Source organism: Eretmochelys imbricata, chromosome 8 (assembly GCF_965152235.1).
Source record: "Eretmochelys imbricata isolate rEreImb1 chromosome 8, rEreImb1.hap1, whole genome shotgun sequence".
NCBI lineage: Eukaryota > Metazoa > Chordata > Testudines > Cheloniidae > Eretmochelys > Eretmochelys imbricata.
Genome location: NC_135579.1, coordinates 2,056,006 through 2,080,793, shown reverse-complemented (window position 1 = coordinate 2,080,793; position 24,788 = coordinate 2,056,006). Strand labels below are relative to the sequence as shown.

General features: G+C 48.7%; 2 protein-coding genes across 2 annotated transcripts; both read right to left on the bottom strand.

Moving 5' to 3' along the window:
- Window positions 1-4,985: 4,985 nt before the first annotated feature.
- LOC144269514 (serine protease inhibitor Kazal-type 6-like) lies at window positions 4,986-10,458 on the bottom strand. Its single transcript, XM_077825260.1, has 5 exons — window positions 10,401-10,458; window positions 8,533-8,610; window positions 6,958-6,983; window positions 5,863-5,978; window positions 4,986-5,031 (listed from the first exon to the last, which is right to left on the bottom strand). Exons 1-5 carry the CDS (start codon window positions 10,456-10,458, stop codon window positions 4,986-4,988), a joined length of 324 nt encoding a protein of 107 aa, XP_077681386.1.
- Window positions 10,459-16,695: 6,237 nt separating this feature from the next.
- On the bottom strand, window positions 16,696-22,103 carry LOC144269158 (serine protease inhibitor Kazal-type 6-like). Its single transcript, XM_077824658.1, has 6 exons — window positions 22,046-22,103; window positions 21,484-21,506; window positions 18,636-18,760; window positions 18,279-18,324; window positions 16,914-17,041; window positions 16,696-16,768 (listed from the first exon to the last, which is right to left on the bottom strand). The coding sequence occupies exons 1-6, from the start codon at window positions 22,101-22,103 to the stop codon at window positions 16,696-16,698; spliced, it is 453 nt and encodes a 150-aa protein (XP_077680784.1).
- Window positions 22,104-24,788: the final 2,685 nt, after the last annotated feature.

Below are 24,788 nucleotides of genomic sequence, written 5' to 3'. Positions count from 1 at the left end.
GGTCTAGAGGCAAGAACACAGAGCTCCTGAGTTCAAATTCGGCTCTTCCACTCACACACTGTGTGGCCTTGGGTGAGTCACTTCTCCCTGTCTCAGTTTCCCCATTTGTGTAACAGGGACAACAACAGTAACCCATCTGTCTAAGATGGATGCTTTGAGTGTGTGTTAGCTAGTGCTTGGAACATAGAAAAATGCTAATCAGTATTGTGTGTCATGGGGCCAAATTCATCCCATGTATATGCTGGATTTACACCAGGTATAATTCAACCCATGCCCAAATCTAATACCGGGCAATATATTTTCTGATAGGCTGTCTGGTGGCAGATTAGAGTGAGGAAACTCAGAGAGGCACTCGACAAAATTCACCTTCTGTGATCTCTGCAGTTGGGAATTGGAAAACACCAGCTGTTGGTGACCAGTTAGAAGAGATGGCCTGGTACCAGCCAGCGGATTGATATCACAACGGGATATGTTCCCCTCTTTGTGCGATGTGTCAGAGATAACGCGCAATAGGGAACCTGCCATATTCCTGCAAGCAGGGTGGAGAGTGGATGTGTGTGTAGAACAGAACTTCACGTAATGAGGGGACCACCACACCCCAGCTCCCCCAGCTTCTTTTAGTGCTGTAGATTTTCACTGTCCATCCCACCCTCGTGATGTTAATTGAGCCCTGGGGTAAGCAGGTGTGTCTTCCATGCTGCACTCACACCAGGAATCAGTTTGGCCCATAATGAGGATAAACCCTGCTAATTAAACAGGGGAAGTGTTAAGTGGTAGGATCAACCACTTAGGGTAACCCATTCTTACGATCACCTCATGTCACCTGTGGGATTCTGGTACAATCACAGACCCTGCAAGATTGCCTATTAACTCCCGCTGGATGCCTGCCATGGATCTGGCCAGAGGCAGGCTTACCCAGCTGTGCAAACTGCATTGTAATCACTCTACAGAGCAGCCAAAAAGCTTCAGGGGTAGGGAGTCCATCCAAACATGAAGAATGTTAATTCAAGATGCTGAACATTGAGCTAGGACTGGAAAGCTCGTGCTTATTCGCTGTTATTATTGTTTTTTCATGTTCTCAAACTTACTTACAGGAAAGTAAAAGTTTGAACACAGCAGCAGCACACAAGGGGAAGCTGCCTGAACTCTCCGTTATTAAGTAAGCCCTAGTTAGAGTGGGCAACCATTTTGGAGACCCTAATCATGAGTGTCCACAAAAATCGTGGGCTCAACTGTGTTCCCTGCTTTACTTTAGTAACTGCACCCCTATGGGAAAGCCGTCCCATAATTTCTTCCTTCTGCTCTGACAAGCGTGGCATGCATAATGTTCATTTAAATTTGTTGCCACACTCAGATTCATTTTGGCTTTTAAAAATTGCACTAACAAGAGCCAAATACAGAATAATTATCAAATTCCAAAGTGCCCTAGAACAATGTTCTCTGCCTGGTGCAGCTGGATATTCCAGCCTGAAAGGTATGCTCGGGGGGGGGGGGGGGGTGCAGTGATATTTCTGGGAATGGATCTCATTAGGAGACGTGTTAACGTCAGTGGTATGATAAAGCATACAGCATGTGAATTTAGGATCCCCATAAGTGCGCCTTGGCTGGCTGTCTATCTATCCAGAGGCATATAAAGGGTTAATCATATTTTCGGAGGAGTTGGTAAATGTACGAAGGTACAGTATGTTGGAAAAATCTGGCAGGTTTAAACAGCGTCTGGGACAAAATACCTCCAATCTGCTCACGTCTGGGATTGCTGGCTTTGCTTGACATATCAGGATCACGGCAGTCGCTGCCTGGATGCTTCCTAAGACTGCGTGAAACGGCAATGTCTATACAAATCTCGGAGCAGATGGGATTTACCATAAAACAAGCTGCCATTCGATGTGCTAAGTGTATGGGCAAAAAAAAGTCACCTTTGTTCTGAATTGTAACAGCGATGCCCAACCAGAAGGAATATCGTCAGGAGAACCCAGGAGTGTTATGGACAAGTATCCAAATAGTCAGAGGTCAGATTGCGTCCAGCTAAATGGCCCAAAGGTTTGGATGCTTGTCTGAATTAGGGGCTCAAACCCACCTTGAAAGTTACACTGAGAAGCTGCCAGCCCCGGGATGTGCTACCTGGCGTTTAACCAGGGCTGCCCCAAACCTCCCGCCCGCCCCCCTGGTGTGTATGTTCTGCTGCGAGGTGGGCAGGGACTGAGGCAAGTGTCTCTTTCCCCAGCTGCTGCACACAAACAAGGAGAGGAAGCAGCAGCACCAGGCAAACACAGTTTGGTGCTGGAAAATACCCAGGGCAGTGAGAGTTCAGCCTGGAAAGCTGGGGGTGGTGGGGTGTGGAGAAGTCCAGGGCCTCCCCAGAGGATCCTTGGTATAGTCTCTGCACTCATCAGAGGCATTTTTATAAGCCCCAGATGTGGTGTGACAGTGGAAAACGATCGCTGCCAGAGTCACTTTCTTCTAACACTGAGCAAGGCACTGTGAGTAAAGGGATTATCCTGACAGCCACTCGCTCCTTCTGCTTCCCTGGTGAGCTTCTGCCCAGAACCAGCCCTAGCCCCCTCCCGCCTGCCTTCCCACTACAGATTGAAAGGAACAGCTGCGCGCACATCCCTACCTCCCTCCAGTTTGTTTACCTCTTTGTAGTAAAGAGGTTCCTAATCTTGCCCAAGGTACAGAGGCTGTCCGCTCCCTGTCCCTGGCCTAATGAGTTGCATATACAACCCAAAGCTGCACCGACCCCTTCTTGCAGCTGCAAATGGGTGCTGTCCCAGAGCAGCCCCTCATGGCATGGGACAGCCCTGCAGGTACCGTCAGTTCCAAAAATAATCCACTTACACCCAGAGTCTTTAAGAACAATAGTTCCCCTCTTTTGGGAGCTAGCTTATTCTGATTACCCAGCTCCCCCGCCCACAAGAACTCCCCTGTTCGATTCAGGGTTTCACAGCCCTCCTTCTTGGGCTATGCCCCAGCTGAGTTGTTCTTCCTGGGAAGGGAAGGGAAAGGAAGGGGGCTCAGCAGCTTCCTCCTTTAATAAGCTTAGACCCTCTTTCTGAGTCCCCCTTCCCCCAAGGTCAACTCCTCAGGTGCTGGATCCTGCCCAGCTGAGTGTAACAGCCCCATGCACCTGTCTGCACTGCCTGGGGGAGGGGAGCTTTGCCCTCTCTCCCTACAAGGCTTTTGGTCCCAGATCCTCAAAGGCATTAAGGCACCCAACTCCCACTGAAATTCCCAGGAGGATCTCACCCATAGGCAATTAATGCCCAGATTTAGGGCCCACCGTAGTCCACACACCCCCACTCAGCTGCTGCCTACTCTTCCAGTGCCTACACTCACTTGGCACCTCAGTTTCCCTAGGCACCTACGTTTCCGCACCTGGGCACATCCTGCAGCCTCAGACGGGCGCCTGTCTCCTATCTCATGCCCGAGCCAGGGGGAGGCCTGGTTGACTTGTGAGGCATGGCTCAGCATGCCTAACGCCACACAAAACTGTTGGGGCAAAGGGAACCTCCCTCGTAACCACTAGCCCAGGTGTGAGGGTACTCGCCGGGCATGTGGGAGAACCATGCTGAATTGCCCCACCTGCCAGATGAGTCAAGGGGTTTGAACAGGGGGTTCCCACCTTTGAGACGAGGCCCTTAGCCTCTGGACTATGGGGTGAGGCTGTCTCAGTCTCTCCTGTTAAAGTTGCTCCACTGTGTGCTAACTATGAATTGGGCCAGAGAGAGAGCCTGACTCTGTAGTTAGGAAATGCCCCTGAGACGTGGGGAGCCCTGGTGCAAATCCCTTTTGCCCATCAAGCAGTAGAGGGAATTGAGCCAGGGTCTCTCTCTCTCTCATTACCATTGTATCTCATTACTGTTGTACCTGCTCACAACCTTTAGTGGAACGACAAGACGCCCATGCTACAGAGGGGGAACCGAGCCAGAAAGCGACTGACCACAGGGAATATGTGGCAAAGGTGAGAATTATTAACACCTGCCCAGCCAGGTCCTAGGCTAGCTGTTCTCTCGGAGACACTGATGTAGGACTTAATCAACTGGTGCCACAGCCCTGGGTTTGGTTCCTGCTCTGCTTTTTATGTACTTGTCATTTTCTTCTCTGGAAAAGGAAACGTGATGCTGTAGTACAGGAATCTCCCATAAACTGGGCCCCCGGTGCAAATTGCTAGTATTATAGATTCATAGATACTAAGGTCAGAAGGGACCATCATGATCATCTAGTCCGACCTCCTGCACAATGCAGGCCACAGAATCTCACCCACCCACTCCTGCGAAAAACCTCTCACCTGTGTCTGAGCTATTGAAGTCCTCAAATCGTGGTTTAAAGACTTCAAGGAGCAGAGAATCCTCCAGCAAGTGACCCGTGCCCCACGCGGCAGGGAAAAGTGAAAAACCCCCAGGGCCTCTGCCAATCTGCCCTGGAGGAAAATTCCTTCCCGACCCCAAATATGGCGATCAGCTGAACCCTGAGCATGTGGGCAAGATTCACCAGCCAGATACCCAGGAAAGAATTCTCTGTAGTAACTCAGTATTACACACTCTATCCTCAGGTTTCAGAGTAGCAACCGTGTCAGTCTGTATCCACAAAAAGAAAAGGAGGACTTGTGGCACCTTAGAGATGAACAAATTTATTTGAGCATAAGCTTTCTTGAGCTACAGCTCACTACATGCATCCGATGAACCGAGCTGCAGCTCACGAAAGCTTATGCTCAAATAAATTTGCTCGTCTCCAAGGTGCCACAAGTCCTCCTTTTCTATCCTCAGGCATTGTCTCACTTCAGCCCTTCTCTGTTTGTTACGGACAAAGGAAACAATCAACAAATTCTGCTGAGTTCACTTTATTGGGCAGGCCAAATGGAGACACTGTCGTCACCAGCAGCTCCTGGGGAGGGGGCATGTGGAGACCATGGCTGTGAGCAGGGATCTGCCATGGCTGGTGTGAAAGCAAAAGGGAAGCTTTCAGCACTCAGCAGTGAGGAGGATTCAGCACTTTCCAAGATGCTGCAGTCGAATACTTCCATGACTTCTCCTACAAAAGGAGCAAAACAGACTCAGGCACTGCTGGGGATAAGAGACATTCAGCTCAGTGCCGCAGACACAGGACAGGACCTGGTGCCTGGGAACAGCCCAGCTTGTCTGTCTCAGACACTGGCCAGTTCCTGATGTGTCAGAGGAAGGTTCAGGCCCCTTTTTTGACTTCTTGCCTGAGGCAGAGTGGTCTGGACGGGAAGGGCCTCTGGCTTTTCCTTTGGGGTTTTAGACCTTGTTCCACAAAGACAGTCAGTCTGAGCCCATTCAAACTTTGAGTTAACATGTTTGCCATGGGGCAGGTGGCTCCCACAGCCCTGGGAACCCTGTGGACACCTCTCCTGAAGTTTTCAGAGGTGCAGTTCACCCCTCGCGGAGGTGCGGCAGAATCACAGAATGATAAAATCATAGAATATCTGGGTTGGAAGGGACCTCAGGAGGTCATCTAGTCCAACCCCCTGCTCAAAGCAGGACTGATTCCTGACTAAATCATCCCAGCCAGGGCTTTGTCAAGCCTGACCTTAAGAAGAGGCTGTGCACCAAGGCAGTTCACAAAAGAAGGCTCAGGAGGGACTGACCTGGGGGCACAGGCTGTGGGCCAACTGCCTGCATGGGTGGATTTCATTCAGGAAGCGGAAACGCCTTCCAGCGAATTTGGATTCATCCGGGTCTGTTCTGGGTGAGGCGCTTCACTCAGAAAACCTCTCACTGGGCCAGAATTATAGACTGGTCCATAGAAGCAGAAGCAAAATGGAGAGAGGGCCTCCCTGCCGGGAAGAAAATCGGGAAGCCAGAACAGCTCTACTCGTTTTAGTGACTTGCTTCCACTTACTTGACAGCCTTGCAGAAGGCACATTTGTTGCCGTATGTCATGCCATTCGAGCCACAGTGCGGGTTGGACTCCCTTGTGCAGTACATGCCGTCGTCCATGAACTCCTTGCAGTCAAACTGCAAAAGTAATAATAAAACCCGTTAAAACTCCTTTCTCCCCCCCCCCCTTCTTTTTCTTCCATGGCACTGATAATCAATTGACTCACTTACTCTCGTCTTTCTACTGAGAGGAGTTAAAACAGCAGCAAGGGTATTGTCTGCTCCCTGGAGAGAGAAATCCTTCCACGGCCAATGGATGTGGCATCAGAAGGAGCATCTCCGCAGGGTTGTAACCACCTACTTATCAAGAGGAAATTCTGGTTTCCCAAACAGGTTGGCCCAGTCATGTCAGAAGCGAATAGATATCAACACTCTTAAAACCAATCAGCCTCCAGTGCAGCTAGCTCCCTGCGGATCGGAGCCAGACTGTCCCAGCTGAGTGCACCGATCTTTCCTAGGCACTCAGAAACTGGGTGAACAAGCTCCAGTCCTGCAGCTTCCATTTATTAGGAAAGGTTAAGACAGGCATCGGTCTAACATAACTCTCGGTCCCTTCCCACCGGATGGACAAGCGAATTAGAGTTTGTAAATGTCTCCAGCATGCTAGTGTGTCGATATGGATTCTAATCACATTGTACAGCTGGTTTGGCTTTGGCTTTCCAGTAATTGACTCTGCTATTGGGAAATAAATAGCCTGCGTAGTACCTATTTGCAGCGTCTCTCTCCTGTGAGAAGACTGGGCTGTGGAGCTAGAAGGAAAAGGAGCAGTGTGACTCTGCTCTGGAATACATTCTGCAGACACTGTGGTGTCTGAGCCCGCTCAGGTCTCATCCCATGGACAGTCCATCTTGTGGGTCTGCCTGTGTCCCACAGCCCAGCTATATAATTGTGTCACATATACAAGGCTACATTGCCACGAGCGCTGGGGGACCCTGGAAGCACCCATCGGTTCCCGTTGTTTTTTAGGGTTTTCCAAGCCCTGAGCTGTTCCTTACAAAGCCATTTGTCTGGGATTGGGGGGAAGTGCAAAGTAACAAGCAGAAACAGCTGCACTAACCTGGTCCCCGTCTTCACTGGCCACATCTGGAACAAAACCACAGATAGACAAGATTTTACAAAGCCACCAACTATCTGACGGAAGCTGAGTGAAAGTTGAGTTCATTTACAAAAATCTTGAAAATGACAGTATTTTCCTGAATATGATCTCCTGCAGTACAGGCTGCGTGTAGGGGGAGGGGAGGGCTAGTAAATCAATGATCGGAATCGTTGTACAGGATTTTATTAATTGACCAAAAATACGAAGTGACTTATCACAGCCACTCAGCTGTTGCATTGCATCATGGGTACATTCAGCAAACTCCTTGGGGTGCTCGCTAACCCCCGTGGCAATACTGTGATTGCAGCAGCGCTCAGCAGGCAAAGGGTTCAAAGGGAAGTGAAAAAATATATTTTAAGCTATGTGAGCATTTTAGGTTGCAGCAGGTCTGCATAACTGAAGGTGGCTGGTGTTGTCTGTGGCTTCAGAGCACATGGAGCAGAGACAAGGTCCCTGGAAGGAGCGGGGGAGGGGCATCAGCTTAGGAAAATTAGCCAGTCCTGGTGGTCAATATTAGACTCCTGGTCAGTCCTGTGGCCAGTGGTTCATCCCATGACCGCTTCGTCGAGGTCAGGACACAGGGAGACCCCGTGCAGGGATACTGAGCAGGACGAGCTGTGCTTAGATTTTTCCTGAGCCAGCCAGGAAGAATCATGGCAGCTGTCTGTTTCTGTCAGCCTCAACAGACAATCAATCCCCTTTCTGTTTCCTCACCCCCAGACAGCCTGCAGTCAAGCTCTCGAGCTGAGTCCTTCTCTCCGGCTGGGGGACATTGCAATGGCTTTAAGGAGGAACCTCACAGCCGGGGTATAGGTGAATGTAGGATCCTGGGGGCCTAGATCATGCACTCCAACATGGTGCTTGAACCCATATTAAAGAAGGGTTCGGACTAAGGGAGGCTCCAGCTTCACATCCCACGAGGCAGGTCCTCCATCGCGGCTCGCTGCCGCCTCCCCGCTGTTGCCAGGTTAGCGATTTTGTCGTTAGCGCTGGTGACTTTTTGGTCTGCTTGAGCTTTTTCCAGCTTTTCTGCGACACATCACAAAACTGCCACTTGTAATGAAATCGGGCGACTTTGGCTAGATCTTGTGACAGAATCACTACATCGGCAACACTGGGGAAGGCAGAGGTGAGAGCCGCAGGGGTGGGCGGGGTACTTGGGGGGGCAGGGAGGATGCCAAGCGGGGCTGGCGTTAGGCAGGGGGAGGGCACTGGAGAGACCAAGGGGGTGTTGGGTAGGGATAGGGAAGGGGGCATTTTGAGTGTCGGGTCTGTAATTGGTGGGGAGAGGGCTTAGGGAGTCGTGGTCAGCCAGAGGAGGGGGAAGGGAGGGTGCCTGGAGAGAGGGCAGGTGGGCTCTGTGAGGGGCATCTGGAGGGTCCCCATTCCCTCACAGGGAGCTGAGTGGCTCTGGTGGGGCGGCAGCACTGGGCTGCTCCTGGCTGCTGGCCCTGGAGAACTTGGCTGTGGGGTGCTTCTCTGGGACGGGCTATGCGGTGTAGGCCTTACCCAGCCCCACTCAGGGGTTTTCTGTACCTGGAGGAGCAGGTCCCGGTGCAAGGGGCTCAGCCTGGCTGGAAGATGCCCAGTGTGAGCAGGAGATACGGCGGCTCTCTGCTCCGGAAGGAGAGACGGCAGCTGAGCCGGGTCTGGACTCTGGGGGGGTCCTCCTGGCCCCAGGGAGACCCCCCCCACCCCTAGACCCAGCTCTTCACTACAGAAGGAGAGATGGCGTCTTGGCAATCAGAAGTACTGGAACACCGTTGTGCTGGCATGACACGGGCACTGTCCTAACACCCCTCCTCTCAGGGCTGCCAAGGACCCAGCATCTCATGACACCCATGCACGGCACCGGCATCTTGGCTGGAGCCTTCGACATCCAGCCAGTCACTCCTGGCTGCCAGGAGCCACTGATGCACCTGCTCTGCAGGCACCAGCCAGGCAGCCACTCTGCCTCCCCTCCCCACACAACTGCCCCCTAAACGTCCATCCCTCCTTCTCCCCCACCCACCCAGCACCCCCCAGACATCCTAGCCCGGTCCCCTCCGAAGCCCCAATTACCCATCCACCTCATCCAACCTGCGCTAGCAATTTCTATGCATCTCCATGTTTTATCACTGCTACTTCTTCAGGCAGGCTGTGTGGTACTGTGGCATGTGCTTTAAGGGCTGAGCTTCCCAGAGACTGGGCAGGGCATTGTGGCAGCCTTGTTGTTATGCCTGGCCAGCTGGACACAGAATAAAGCAGAGCTCTGGAGAGCAGCTTAAGCCCCAATTGATCACTGAACATCACAGGCTGTGTTGACCATAAGCTGCAGTTTATGTGCAAATCTTTTGGAAATCAGCTCAACAAATACTTGGCGTAAAATGTCACAGATGAAGCGTGACGAGACTTGTCAGCTGTGCTCTCAGATGCCTGTTTGGCTTATATAAGACCACAGGGCCTTCTGGTGTCTTCCTCCTCTGGAGCAGGCAGCTCCAGAGCTCTGGTGGATCTCTGCCCTAATTAAGTCTCACTTTGAGCTGGGTGAATAAGCCATAATCGATCAGTTATTCCGTGCCTTTCCCCGCTCTTCGTCCACACACAGCCTGTGATTTTTCTCAAGAGCGTTTGCTATTGTAACTAGCTCACTGAAAAACAACGGCAAACAGTTGTCGGCCTGTGGATTCTCTCTGGCAAGCACGCAACACGCTGAACTGGAGCTGTTTGAACGGGACACGCGAGTCCCTGGGTATCCGTGTGGAGACCAACTCCAGATGTTCAATAACCGTGAGCCAGGCTCAATAAATCATGGGATTAGCTTGAAAATCATGAGATTTTTTAAAAAAATGAATAAATACACGTAGGGGTTTTAATTTGCCTTCGGCTCTTTGCATCTCCGGGGGGGCCCTCGGCTCCTGTTTTCAAGCTTTTCTTCACACTCTTGAGGACGAGACATTTTTGAACGAACACTGAGATTCTGTCCTAATCACATGCTTCCAGGAACTGGGGCTTTAAGAAAAACACCAGCTATTGCAAGACTCATGATAAACTCACAGGAGTTGGCAACACTGGAGCACAGTTCTCAGATTGCTGGTGCCAAACGTCACACTTGCAAATGTGCTTTCTACAAACATCCTGTAACAATCACTTAAAATATCTGTCGTCACTGCCATTCCTGAGGGCAAACACCTGGGCTGCAGCAGTCACTGGCTGGGAACACTAGAAAGGCAGAGATGCAGTTCCAAGCACATTCATCTAAAAACTCAGCCCAATCTTAGCAGCAATCGGTGCTGCATTATTTGCTCCCTTTCAGTTTTATCTCACCCCCTGCTGCTGCTGCCCCTGACATCCAGTAATCAAGGCTCCCTAGGGCTAGAGATGTTAGACAGCACTATGTACAAGCTGCAGGAAGAGTTACTCACCAGAGAAGAAGAAGAAAAGAGACAGGCCGAGTAGCACAAAGTAACCTGTTGTTTTCATGGCTGTTCTGTGCAAGGCCAACAGCCTGCTCCGGAGATGCTCTCTCAGCAAGAAACCCACAGAGAGTGCTCATGTACCTGCCTTTCCATCTCTTTATATACACACGGGCACGTTCACGTTCCCCACTTGCATTATGAAAACTTTCTCCCTCTCCTTTCCCAAGTAATCATTGGCCCTAGGAACCAGCTGTTGTTTATGAGGCTCCGTCCCAGGCGTTAGGAATGCTGCCCTATCCACATCAAACCCAGAGAACTGGGTTAAGTATGCAAGTCACAAACTACGGCTTCTAAATGGCTCCGCCAATGGTAATCTCCCTTTCTCCAGTAATCACAGGAGTCTCACAAAGGGAGAACTTTCAAAGCAGTGACTCAGGAGGGAGGCTGGTAATTGTCGTGCTACGGGGCCCTTCCTGAGTCCCTGCAGTGGGGTTTTGCAGTGCAGCAGGCTGGCTCTTAAGGGACATGTAGGAAATGACTCACACCAGGAGAATGGAGTGGGTGTGAAACCAATTATTTGGGGCACCCTTTCTATTTTTGAAGTCAAGACTACATTTGTTCAGCTGGGGTGGAGAGAGGCAGCATAAAGTGATATGATTTCATGGCTGTTTGCGGAGTCCCAGATCAGACATGCTGATGCTCCTCCTTCAGCTATTTAAACTGGGGCTATAAGCTGTTTTTCAGGTCTCCTAAAACCCGAGAATACATCCTGGCCCCAGTCCCACCTTTGGTGTCAGCAGGAAGGCACCTGCTGGAGAATCAGATGACCTGGGCTCTTTGCCCAGCTCTTTCCACTTACTTTCTGTGCAACCTGAGAGACAACACATACATGCAGTTTGCCCATCTGTAAAAAGGGGATAACAAGTCCTTTGAGACAAGAAATGTTACATATTGTTTCATTTGCCCATCCCAGACAGACAGTTCCATTGAGGACAATGGGGCTTCCTGCATAAAGACAGAGCTGGGTGAGATCTAGCGTCTTGTGGTTCCTGGCACCTGTATTGTCACATGGTGCCTTTGGATGCAAGCGGCTAGAAGGATCACATTAGCAAAGAAGAGCTATCGTCTTCAGGTCAGTTCAACCAAGAATGGAGAGTGGCTCATACAGCACTGCCATTGCTAACGGCTCTGAAAGCCCCCCAAGAATGACAAGGACAGGAGAAAGGATTTCACAATGTATAAACCTGCCACTGAAACCAGAGGTGGGCTGGATCCAAACCTCAGATCCCAGTACTCCTGAAACAAGGGCAGAATATTTACCATAGAGTAAGTCACAATTAAATGTGTCACATGTGAACTGCTAAGCCACCTTTGAACTACCAGGCAATGGTGTGCACATACAGATAATATCAGCTCTAACTCGTTAGTATGACTATCTGTGCGAGAACAGGAGGTTTTTTTGCTTCCTTAGCACCAGCCAGGTCCTCATACAATAAACCAAAGAGCTGCTCAAAGATAGGTCAGTCCATGGTGCCCCGCAATGGGACTGGGGGCAGGGGCTGAAGTGAAGAGTGCCCCATCACACAAACATCCCTGAAAAAATCCAAGACAGGTTTGAAATGTGTCTGGTTTCGGTGCAGCTAAAAAAACCTGGGTTTGGTTAAGTCTTTTGAAACGTAATTATTACTCCTATGCCAGTGCAGATGCCTCTTAAACATTTGCAGAGATGCTGGACAGTGGCAGAGGAAACTTTGCCAAAGCCTATAAAAATGTCATCAAAGTGGAACGGGCTAGGACTGGTAAATTACCATGGTGTCAGTCACACGTGATGTTTGTTGAGTGTGTTGTGTGTTGTGATAATGTCTATGAAACAAGACATTAAATGAGGACAGGAGGAGGTAAACAAAGGGAATATTTGCATTAAGACACTCGTGTTCTTGAGGGAAACTATAGCATGTGTTCTGTCCTTCTAGGTCACCCAGCCCCATGGCATATGGGCACCTCAGTTCCCCACAACCTCCCCGGATCAGAGTTTATCATGTGATGGAGCATGGCTGGATTGAGCAAAACATTAAGAAATGTGCCCTAGGAAACAATCCTGCATGGGCTGAGTGGAGGACTAGACCAGAGGACCAACCAAGTCTTGGCAGCTGAATGATGGTTTTTTTCACCTTTCCCAGCAGCATCTGGAACTGGCCGCTGGCTGCTGTGAGCAGGTGTGGAAATTCCTAGCTCCCTAATTTGTCTAGGAGCATCTGACCTGCGAGGGATCTTCTCTGAGCCTCTCGCAGGCCAAATGGGGCCAGGGGCAAGTGCTGACCCGGATGGCCTGCCTCCCTCAGAACCCGTGGCACAGCAGAGGCCAGCGGGGCACCCTCGGAGGGGCAGATAGGGAGGGCAGCCCTGGCAACTCCTGTTTGTGATTCAGAGTCACAGATTCAAAATGATTCACAGTTGGAGAGAGTTCCCTGCCACGCTCATGTCTCTGCTCTTCCCCAAGGAAGCTACACCCCGGTTAGCCAACCAGGAGCCATGGCATAACCCACAGCCCACCTCTCCCTTGTAGACTTGGAGTGGTGCTGCCAAGCAATGTGGCAGAGCAGGGTATAGGACTTTACCGAGGAGCCTGCGGGACACTGGCAGCAGAGTCCTGAGCAGACACCGATTCCTCATTTCCCCCACTGGCACGGCTCCTTGTGTCCGTTCTGACATGACAGGACTACCTGTTCCCATAGCCTGGGGCGAAGGAAGAGTACAGACGCTCCAGAAACCACATTGTATATTGCATTGAATTACTGATAAACTGGAAATATGGAGAACGTCGAGTTACTAGGTCTTCTACTGAAAATTGCTTCGTTTTAATGCTAGAAGGAGGGAGACAGCAGCCTAGCCCATGAAGGGAGGTGGCTGGACTGTTGCTATGCCAAGCAATGGAGTAAGAAAGGCCAGGAGGGGTATTTGGAAGTCCCAGATTATAAACCAGACGAGATGGATTCTACATTGCATGCATCAGCTGTGCGGAAAGAGAGTGGAAAGCGGAGAAAGGACAGAGAGGTGAGCAGGTGTCAGGTCATGCAGGATGTTGTCACCCTCACGCAGGGGGTGGGGGGTTCATTTGTCTGCATGCTCTTTAGCTGATTCGGGCGCATTGAGATGGCAGGTTGCTACGTGTCACTCACACTCATGCGGGTCAAAATTCACACCACCGCCTCTGTCACACACACTCACCGACGGATGTTTTCATTGGCTTCACGCTCCCAGGCGGGCAAAACGATGCGAGGCACACACAACTCACAGCCTCCCCCCCGAGTGCCATTGTAAGACACAGGCATTGGTTAAGCAAAGAGGCCTGCCCAAGGTCTATGGGCTACAGTTAACCCCCCACAAGCCGGAGGCAGGGGGGAAACTACAGTTTTAGTAACAGTTTATATCACAGGTGCTGACTTTACAATGTGCGAGAGGTGCTGACCCCTGGCTCTGCCCTAGGCCTGGCCCCACTCCACCTCCTCCCCCAAGGCCCCACCCCCACCCCACCTCTTCCCGCCCAGTTCCACCCCCTCCCCCTAGCGTGCTGCGTCCTCGCTCCCCCCACCTAAGAGCCTCCTGCTCACTGGGAAACCGCTGATTGCGGCGGGTGGCAGGCGCTGGGGGGAGGAGCTGATAGTGGGGCTGCGGGTGGGTGCTCAGCATCCAGCCCCAGAGCACCCACGGAGTGGGCGCCTATGGTTTATATCAGTGGTTCTCAAACTTTTATACTAGTGACCCCTTTCACACAACAAGCCTCTGAGCGTGACTCCCTCCCCCCGCCCCCATACATTACAAACACTTTTAAAATATTTAACGCTAGTATAAATGCTGGCGGCGAAGTGGGGTTTGGGGGTGGAGGCTGACAGCTCGAGACCCCCCCACCTAATAACCTCACGACCCCCTGTTTGAGAACCCCTGGTTTGTATCAAAGCAGAATGCGAGTTGCTATAATGTTGCAAAATTGCATAATAAACTCCAGTAAGAGGGCCACCTAGTGCATGTTACTGGCGTTACACTCTGTGGCCTCATAGACAGACTCCGATTCCGAGGCCCGAAGGGACCACCGCGATCGCACATTGCAGACCGCAGGGCCTCACCCACCCACTCCTGTCATAGTCCCTAACCTCTGGATGAGTGACTGACGTGCTCCCCTGCAACTCATTTCCCTTTCCCCCACGTGTTCGCATTACTAATCATGTTTATTACAGTCGGATGGTACCTAAGGGCCAGGACCCTGGAGGCCATAACGCCTTGCCCAAAGAACAAACTGAGGCAAAGAATGCTGCTGAGTTTACTTTATTGATCAAGCCAACAGAGGGATCGAGAAGCCCCGGTGAGCTGCCGGAATCTGGGGTGAAGGGAGAAGGTATTTCATTGCAGGGCTTTGCTGGCGGAAAGTGCAAGCAAAAGGGCCACTATCAGCTCGGCACCACTGGGGATTCAGCATTCCCCATACTGCCTGAGGTGAAGTTTTCTGTTACTTAGTCTGGAGAGAGAGAGAGAGAGAGACTGATTAGCAACGAGTAGCCCTGGAGGAATAGCCTCCCCCCTTACTCTGCTAACTGGCTAAAATACAGAGCACTTCTTTGATGCTTGGTCCCTTTTCCTTGCTGCTTGTGACAGTCATTTTGTGCCAGCCAGTGAGAGGGGTTTGGAAAGGGACCAATAACTTTTGAATGCTTCTGCTAAAACCCAGTTTAAACCTCTACAGGTGAGGGACCCAGGGGAACTGTGGGCCAGTAACTGGGGATCTGAACTGAATTCTAAGGGAAGCAGAAGAGAAATGAGACTCCTCTGGGCTAAGCAGCTGCAGTGTTTGTCTCGGCTAGGGGATTATGTAGAATGTAGGTGGTCCTGAAGAAAGAGAACCAGGTTTCAAGAGGGCGCTAGATTTGTGAGGGGCGATGGGGGTGCTCTGGGATGCCAGCAGAGTTGGGTGGCTGCAGGACGAACATCAGCATGCTGTCTTGCCCAAACAAACAACAGGAAGTATTTTTTCACACAACGCACAGTCAACCTGTGGAACTCCTCGCCAGAGGATGTGGTGAAGGCCAAGACTATAACATGGTATAAAAAGAATTAGATAAATTCATGGAGGATAGATCCATCAATGGCTGTTATCCAGGATGGGCAGGGATGGTGTCCCTATCCTCTGTTTGCCAGAAGCTGGGAACAGGTGACAGGGGATGGATCACTTGATGATCACCTGTTCTGTTCATTCCCTTTGGGGCACCTGGCATTGGCCACTGTTGGAAGACAGGATACTGGGCTAAATGGACCTTTGGTCTGACCCATATGGCTGTTCCTATGTCATGTAACACTGACTGGCCTGTCAAGGTGTTTATTAAAGTTCTCAGAGTGGTAGCTGTGTATCTGTATCAGCAAAAACAACGAGGAGTCCTTGTGGCCCCTTAGAGACTAACAAATGTATTTGGGCATAAGCTTCCGTGGGCTAAAACCCACTTCATCAGATGCATCGAGTGGAAAATACAGTAGGTAGATATATTTACACAGTACATGAAAAGATGGGAGTTGCCTAGAACTGACCCCCCACTTGGTAAGGCAACTCCCATCTTTTCATGTACTGTGTAAATATTTAATATTTATAGTATCCTAGTGCCCAAAGACCCGTCTCAGGATCAGGGCTCTGTTGTGCTAGGCACTATATAAATAGGCACTGGCTCTGCCTTGAAGAGCTTGAACTCTGATGTCATTCCGCAACATGCGGAAGGTGGAGAAGAGAAACAAAGGCATACATTACATAAATAGCTACTTTCCCCAGCTGCCCCTAAGCCTGGCCATTGTCCATGGGCCAGTTCCTGGTTGGGGTTGGTATGCAGCAGAAGAGGGTCTTGAGAAAGAAGGAAGAGGCCTTGCAAATCAGACTGGCGAAGACAGAGGAATTATTGCTCATTGCTAATCAATGCCTCTGATAATAATTGACTCGCCAGCTTTCTTTGTTCAGGAGTAGGGTGAGACAACAGCCATGGCAAAGCCCATTTTCCCAGTTAGTAGAGCAGCCGATACCAGCAGATCTCAGAGTTTGAGGGTTTGGAGTTTTTCTGCACACCGAGGTGTGTGTTAGAAGGCTGTGTTAAAGTTACCCCATCACATTTGACAGCTCTGGGCTACTCTTAACACGTGTCTCCTATCATATTCCCAGTCTTGTCGCCAAGTGCCTTGAAAACGGTATCAGCATAACACAGATATTTTCCTTCAGGTTGGCCATGCTGACGCACTGAATTGAAGGTATGCCATATATACGTATAAACAGTTAATAAGGCTGATGTCTGGGCTTTACCTGGGGACATTCTCCATCATTGTTCTGGTCAACGTCTGCTCCATTCCTTCGGGAAGAAAGCAAGGTTAGGGTGGATGAACACAGAGCAGCCTCTCAAGAATTAGATCACCGCATCGCACCCTGGGAACCAACACGATGATCGAAATGTCCATACATCTCTGTAATGGCCCAGCAGCTCTTGTGGAACTTACGCGACAGTAGAGCAAAAAGCACATTTGTTGCCATAGGTAACGCCGTCAGTGCCACAGATTGGGCTGTACTCCAGCGTGCAGGCCGCTTCCTGACCTGTGGGTGTTTTCATGTAGCCAGTGCAGTCAACCTGCAACAGTCACAAGGCAACACAAGGTTCAATCTATAACCCTCCCTCTCCTTCTTCTAGGGATCGGATTGTAACTGACTTGCTGTCTCTCTCCCCTGTCTGCCGGGAGGAGGTAAAAGAAGAGGAGAACAAGGCCAATTCTAGGAAGCAGAAAAGGCTGCATGAAAGGCGAAGCTGAGGTCAGTGGTGTTAATATCACGTGCAAGATACAATCCCAAGTAATAAGGTGTACAGTTCTGGAGGAACATAATGTACCATTCAAGGCAAAAATTACTGAAATTCCACGTTGGGATTTTTTGTTCCGAATGACATTTTGTTTCAATGTTTATATTCTGTTATATGTTAGAATAAAATAGAAAATCAAACCTCAAAATTGAAACAAAATGTTTTAACTGAACTGAAACAGTGTTGTGGGTATTTTGGAAAATTTTATTTTATGGGAAATTTCTAAATTTGTTTTCATTCAAGTTTGGAACAAAAACAAATTTCAAAACTGCAGAATTTCCTGCAAAATGGAAATTTTTGTTGCTCCCAGCTCGGTTGCTAGTGCATTTGTAACACCGACAGACCCCAGTCATTGGTGGGCAGGATCGAACCGAACATAAAAACATAAGAATGGCCCTATGGGTCAGACCAAAGGTCCATCTAGCCCAGTATCCTGTCTATTGACCGTGGCCAGTGCCAGATGCCCCAGAGGGAATGAACAGAACAGGTGATCATCAAGTGATCCATCCCCTGTCACCTGTTCCCAGCTTCTGGCAAACAGAGGCTAGGGACACCATCCCTGCCCATCCTGGCTAATAGCCATTAATGGACCTATCCTCCCTGAATTTATATAGTTCTTTTTTGAACCCTGTTATGGTCTTGGCCTTCACAACATCCTCTGGCAAGGAGTTCCACAGGTTGACTGTGCACTGTATGAAGAAATACTTCCTTTTGTTTGTTTTAAACCTGCTGCCTATTAATTTAAACCTGCTGCCTATTAATTTAACTTGGGACCTTTGGAGCTAAATGCATGAGCCTCTACTGCATGAGCTAAAAGCCATGTGACCCTTAGCTAAGGCAGTAGCAGACTCATTAATCTCTAAGTGGTCTTGGTGGCACTAGAAGGGACAGAGCACCACACCCAGGAGTGTGTGGGTTACACATTCATACTGTCTCTATTGTGAGGACATGCCATTGCTAATGTATCAGGAAGTAGGTTATAACAATGAACAGAGCAGATATTTGGCTGTACCTGAACACATCTTCCATCATGCTTTTTGACAATCTTGTTGCCACGTCTTGAGAGAGAAAGAGAGAAGAGTATGTGAAGAGAGGTTAGTTTGTGAGCACTTTGCAGGAATTTCACTCATTACATCTCTTCAGTTCTATGATGCTGATACAATTAACTAAACTCCTTTAAATCAGATAGCTCCCAAGTGATCTCTGGTTGGACTGATCTCTGATCAGTGAATACCAGACTCACAACGATGAGTCGCAGAATCACATCAAGCCATCTCGTCCATCCCCAGCCCAGTGGTGCTTATACTATGGGCTTTTCTGTGGTGCTTTGCTGCTTTGGTTAATCAGAAGAAGTTACTTAAGAACTTACAGGATTTCTCTGCAGAACAAACACTCATTGGGGTAGGTGACGCCATCACTGCCACAGACTGGGTCAGCCATCCTGGGACAAGGAACTTCTCTACTGGGAAGCACTGCGTAGAGACTGCAAAGAGGCTGCAAAAGAGAGTGTCATTTGGGTGTGACCTTTACTACAACATTACACCTGATAGCTCTGTGCTTCTCTGTGTATCCACTTTGCCTTGTGGTCCTCCCCCACCTGTACCCCACTCTTTGCATGTGCCATCCCCTTGTAGTTCCTTTAACAGAGACTTTATAGGACATACTAGAACTTTTCCCCCCATCCTGAATGGGAGGGGAAGGGGTGGTAATCATCCTAGGTTCCTCTAGATCTCCTGCTCTGGAGGGGAAGGAGAGCTCACCAGAGCTGGGTGAATAATGATTTTTTTTTCTTGGTTTGTTGGTAATTTCAAAAAGTTATATATACGTGAAAAGGGGGGATGGGTTGCAGAGGAAGCTTCACAGAGCTCTTATACCTGGGTACAGTTTCCGTTTGGACCAAACTCCCAATTTTTTGGAAATTTTTGGAAAATGGAAAAGGGAACTAAACCTTTTGTTTTGATTTTTAAGCATTTTAAAACATTTTTGATTTTTTCAAAATACAAAGTTAGAGGGAAATCTGAAGCGAAAAGCCATTTCAAGCTGAAAATATTTTGCTCAAAAAATGTGGAAATGAAATGTTCTGATTTTTTTCTGATTTTTTAAAATGAAAAATTCAACAAAAGGGACTCAAGGTCATTGGATGGTTGTGTCCTGAATCTGCATTTTTTTAGCAAAAAACGTTTCAGCTGAAAAATGTTGCCAAGCTCGAAGTTCAGCCTGGAGCATGTTCTCTGTGTTGTCTTTACGCTGACACTGGTCGCCTTCTGGGAGACAATAAAGATTGAGCCTCAAAAGATAGGCTAGGATTTCAAACCTCAATTTCCTGCCATATCCTTCAAAGACATTATTGTTTTGAGTTTCTGTATCGTTGTGGGCCAGGATTGTATGTAACGTCTCTCGGGGGGATGTGACAGATGTAAGGCCTGGGAGTTCGAAAGACTGTATGGAAAATGGGCCGGACAAGGATGGACTTTTGGGACAATAAGTGTGAAGTGGATTTCCTGGGGAATCCCCAGGGAGACATTAGTGCAAATTCCCCGGCTCTGGTTATGCAAAAATGCAGCCTTCTGAAATGATGCCCTGAGGAGAGGGTCATTGTCTGCTGATTACCTGTTACAGAAGGCCAGGATCAAAGACCCTAGCTGTATAAAGAAAGGGCTGATCTGCCCAGTCTGGGTAATGGTTCTGGATCTCAAATGGATGAACACATAACCATGGGGAAAACCCAGTCGTGGATTTTGAAGGACTAAAACCTACCAGAGCCCCAAATTAAAGCTGGGAGGTGACCAAGGAACTGCCTATGCCTCTGTGGGATTTGGGAGAAAACCTCCTTAGGCTCTTTTGAAAATTACCTATGTGACAGGGTCAGGCCAGATGGCTACAGGAGATTGTTAGAAGGCCAATATATTAGTCCCAGATTAAGTAGACCCCTTTTCCCTGGGTAAGGTAACAGGGGCAGTTCCAGAACAAGCAGGAACTTGCTGGAACCAATTAAGGCAGGCAGGCTAATTAGGACACCTTGTGCCAATTAAGAAGAAACTGCTAGAATCAGTTAGGACAGGCTGGCTAATCAGGGCACCTGAATTTAAAAAGGAACTCACTTCAGTTTGTGGTGTGTGTGTAAGGAGCTGAGAGCCAGAGGCACTGGGAGCTGAGAGTGAGAACGCGGACTGCTGGAGGACTGAGGAGTATAAGCATTATCAGAAATCAGGAGGAAGGTCCTGTGGTGAGGATAAAGAAGGTGTTGGGAGGAGGCCATGGGGAAGTAGCCCAGGGAGTTGTAGCTGTCGCCCAGCTGTTCCAGGAGGCACTCTAGACAGCTGCAGGCCACAGGGCCCTGTGCATTCCACCAGAGGGGAAGGTTTCTGGGCTGTTCCCCGACCCACATGGTGGATCAGCAGAGACTATGGGTATTGTTTTCCTTCCTTTTCCCCATGCTGGCTGGTGATGAGGTTATCTGAGTAAAACAGCAGATTTGAGCCACGAAAGTGGCCAAACTGAGGGCTGCCGTGAATCTCTGAGGCGAGCAAATCTGCCAATAAGAGCAGGACCCACCAAGGTAAAGGAGGAACTTTGTCACACCACCCGTAGATCTGTGTAGGTTTTTATAATGGTGCCCACCATCCTCATGCAACAAATATTCTCACATAGCCAAAACATTCAGGTAAAATGGAGTCTGCTGGTGGAAAATGAGAGACTAGAAAATGAGGTGATTTTCTTGGAATCAGTCAATTTTATGAACTATTCACTGAAGTCCCTTAATTATATTCAGATGGCTGAAATTTTGTGTAGCTTTTAAAACAAAAGGCAAGGGATACTTGATCACATGTGATGCAATTGTGTTTGAACTAAAAAGCACATGGAGTATATTAAATTAACAAGGGGCCTTGACAAATGCATTATGGATTAAATTGACCCCTCTGCACTAAGGTTTAAGTGGGCTTTAAGCGGTACATTGGCCTTGCATTGGCCCTCTATGCTGGGGTAAATTTCATCCTATATTATTAGTAGTTATTGTTTGTTTTTATCAGTTGCACCGTGTGGAAACAATGGATCCAAATCCCAGGGATCCATTGTCTCAATTCTACAGCAAGGCAGTCATTTCACTTTTTGAGGCACCTCTATTCTTTCATTGGTGTTTAGTGGTTTTCCATATGTGCCTATCTGTGATGGACCTAGGGATCAGGGGAAAATGACAAAGAAGATCTGAAACTCACCTGACCTGCCCCATTGGCGACACCTTGGAACAAAAAACAGAGACAAAAATGATAAAAACAAAGCAGCATCTTTGATAAACATCCATTAGGAAACATTAATCCTAAAGAATAACCAAATATACACTCTTAACTCAGGAAACCAACTGTTCCTTCTTGTATTGATGGCCACAACTAATATTATATCTCCTCTGAGTAAATATCAGATAACGTTCTACAGCTGGAATTTTTTGATTGTTTAATAAAAACAGAGTTTTTGGTTGCTCCTTAATGATGAAATGCAATGTGAACTTTGCCTCTACGACCCACAAGTCCTGGTAACGTCCTATAGGTTCAAGTAGGACTTAAGTGGTACAGAGGCCTTGCAGGAGCTCTCTGCATAGGAATGAATTTCATCCAAAGAGAAATCCCATACCAACCCGCTGGCTTGGAACTGTTCTTGGCACAAACCCTAGCTCAGTGTCACCTCTTTAAGGATGTGCATACATCACTGACTTCTTGGCTTCAAGAGGGCTAGAGATATCTGCCAAGGGGCGTTACACAGCCTACAACAAAATCAACTCACCGGAAAAAGAGCTGAAAAGCGCCAGACCGAGCAGCCCAAAGACACCTCTTATCTTCATGGTGGAGGTGATGGGTGAGTGGGAGTCAAGTCTGTAGCTGCTCTGCTGAGTAGATGATGTTTCTCAGATTCCACTGCCCGAGCTCACAGAGATATAATGTGTGTATCTCCCCAACCTTGACTGTGAAATCACCACCCTAACAGCACTGTTGGCTCTGGAAGCTAGCTGGTTTTTATTGAGGCTTGTACGGAGCTGTAAAGAACATTTTCTTATCAGCGAGATGCCCAGGAGAATGCAATAAACACACAGGCTGCACCCAGCTTGTTAACAAAGCTTGCTGTACAGTGGGTCCTTTGTTTTTCCTGGACAATGAGCACATTGTGTATGCGGTGGAAGCTATGAAATTGGAGGGAGGAATCTGGTAATGTGGATGGACCACGCCATTAAGTTGTTACATTGAATGCTATTCAGATTGCGTACTGCATTACATATGTTGTAAGATATTCTAGGGTGCAACAGCTTTTGAATCAGTTATTTGGGGTGACGAATATAGGGTTTACATGAGACTTTAAAGGGGCCTGAAGCTGGGCCTCTACAGATTCCACGCATTCTACAGACACTTAGGGAGGTGTGAGGACTTGCCATACTGTCCTTCCCCATCCTCTCCAGGGTTTTCTTGCTGTGCTAGGTTTCTCACTGACAGATGGTCAGCTAGGACTTCAGCTGAAAGTCTGGGTTTGGAAACAATGGATAAAGGTTAACATATGTTTGGTGGGGTGAATTCTGTGCCAAAGAATATGCAAGTTTCTAATCATCAGAGGAGTGAAGTTCTGGAACAGCCTCCCAAGGAGAGCAGTGGGGGGAAAACTCTCAAACTTGTTTCAAGACTGAATTTGAGAAGTTTATGGAGGGGATGGTATACTGAGGTTGCCTACAATGGCATATGACCCGTCCACAACTGCTATTAGCAAATACAGTAGAACCCCAATTATCCAACCCTCCATTATCCATCTCTCTGTATTAACCAGACAACCAGGACTCCGGGTCCAGAAGCTGCCAATCTCTCCTGTGGCCACTAGATGGCGCTTCAGCCTTGCACTTTCCCATTCTCTGGATTATTTGAATTTTTGATTATCCTATCTAGCCCCGGTCCAAATAGATAGGATAATTGGGGTTCTGCTGTACTCCAACAGCTGGAGATGGGACAATAGATGGGGAGGGCTCTGAGCTACTACAGAGAATTCTTTCCCAGGGGTCTGGCTAATGGGTCTCCCCCACATGCTCAGGGTTTAACTGATCGCCATATTTGGGGTTGGGAAGGCATTCTTCCCCACGTCAGACTGGCAGAGACCCTGGGAGATTTTGCCTTCCTCTGCACTGTGGGGCACAAGTCACTTGCTGGTCTGAGCTAGATTTTCTGTAACATCAGGTCCTTAAATTATGATTTGAGGATGTTAGTAAGTCAGCCAGAGGTTGTGGACCCATTGCAGAACTGGGTGGGTAAGGTTCTGTGGCCTGCGATGTGTGGCCTTAAAGTCTCTGAGACAAGTATAGGCTTCATTAAAGCATTATAGATGAGGGTAGGGCCCTTGCAATAGAATGAGCCATAATTAAACGCCACATGTACTGCCATGAAGACTGAAAAGCAAATATAGACACTGCATAAAAGAGATCCTTTGTGCTAAGGAAGTAATGTAAGCAAAGGAGGGACAAAGGGTTTCGTCTTTAGAGACCACATCCCACCTGCATATGGGCAGGGAGTGAATTAAAGGGAACCTGAGTGGCGCATTCTATCCTGCTACTTTTAGCCGTGCTAGCGGGGTTATGTCGACACCTCAGTCTGCAGTGCAGACATACCCTGAAAGGGCAGGATGATTTTAGCTACCGGGTTAAAGACTGCAGGCTTTGACTCCCTGGCTCCAACGAGAGTTTTGCCTGAGTCAGAAACAAGGATCCTCTTCTGGGTTTGGTCCTTTTATCTGTAGTTTTGTTGGAAATATCACTCTCTGGCATAATCCCTCCCTGAGCTCGCTGGAAAGGACGCACATTCATGAAACAAGAAGGCAAAAAATAATCATAAAGGAAGTTTTATGATGTTTATTTTTGAGGCTTAGACACTTCATGCGAGGCTGACCCCGGCCCAATAAGACCCCAGTGTTTCAGGGTGGGAAGTATATTGTATTGCGATTGCATCTGCACAGACAGTCAAGCCAAGCGTGCTAGTCTGAGTGCCTAAACCACTCAGCAGTTGAGGGACGGGCATTGTGCAAGTCTATGAGAGAGCCAGGCAGCCCATGCCAGTGGGTGGAGCCTGCAGGGTGTTGGGTAGCAAAGGGTCCTGCTACAACATCCCAACAGGGTGAGCCAACTCCTGTTTGGGGAATAAATCCAGGCAGGAGAAATTCCCTCTACTACAGGATTTCCTGGGTGACTTCTTATGGCCTGTGCTATGTAGAAGGTCAGAGCAGACATGGACAGTGCCCCCTTCTGCCTTAAAGTCAATGTGTAATGATCATAATACCTAATTCTCCTATAGGGCTATTCATCAGCGGATTCCCAAACCTTTCAATCACACACCAGAGAAAAAATGGTTCCCAGATAATTAGAGGAGGTAAAAATGAAAATATTTGCAATGACTATTGTTCCAATGGTCTCCAGCCCTCACTCTTTGGGATCATGAGTAAGTAGTTTTACAGTGACAGAGGTTCACTTCGGGATGCAGTTTGGATGAGGGTGAGGAGATGA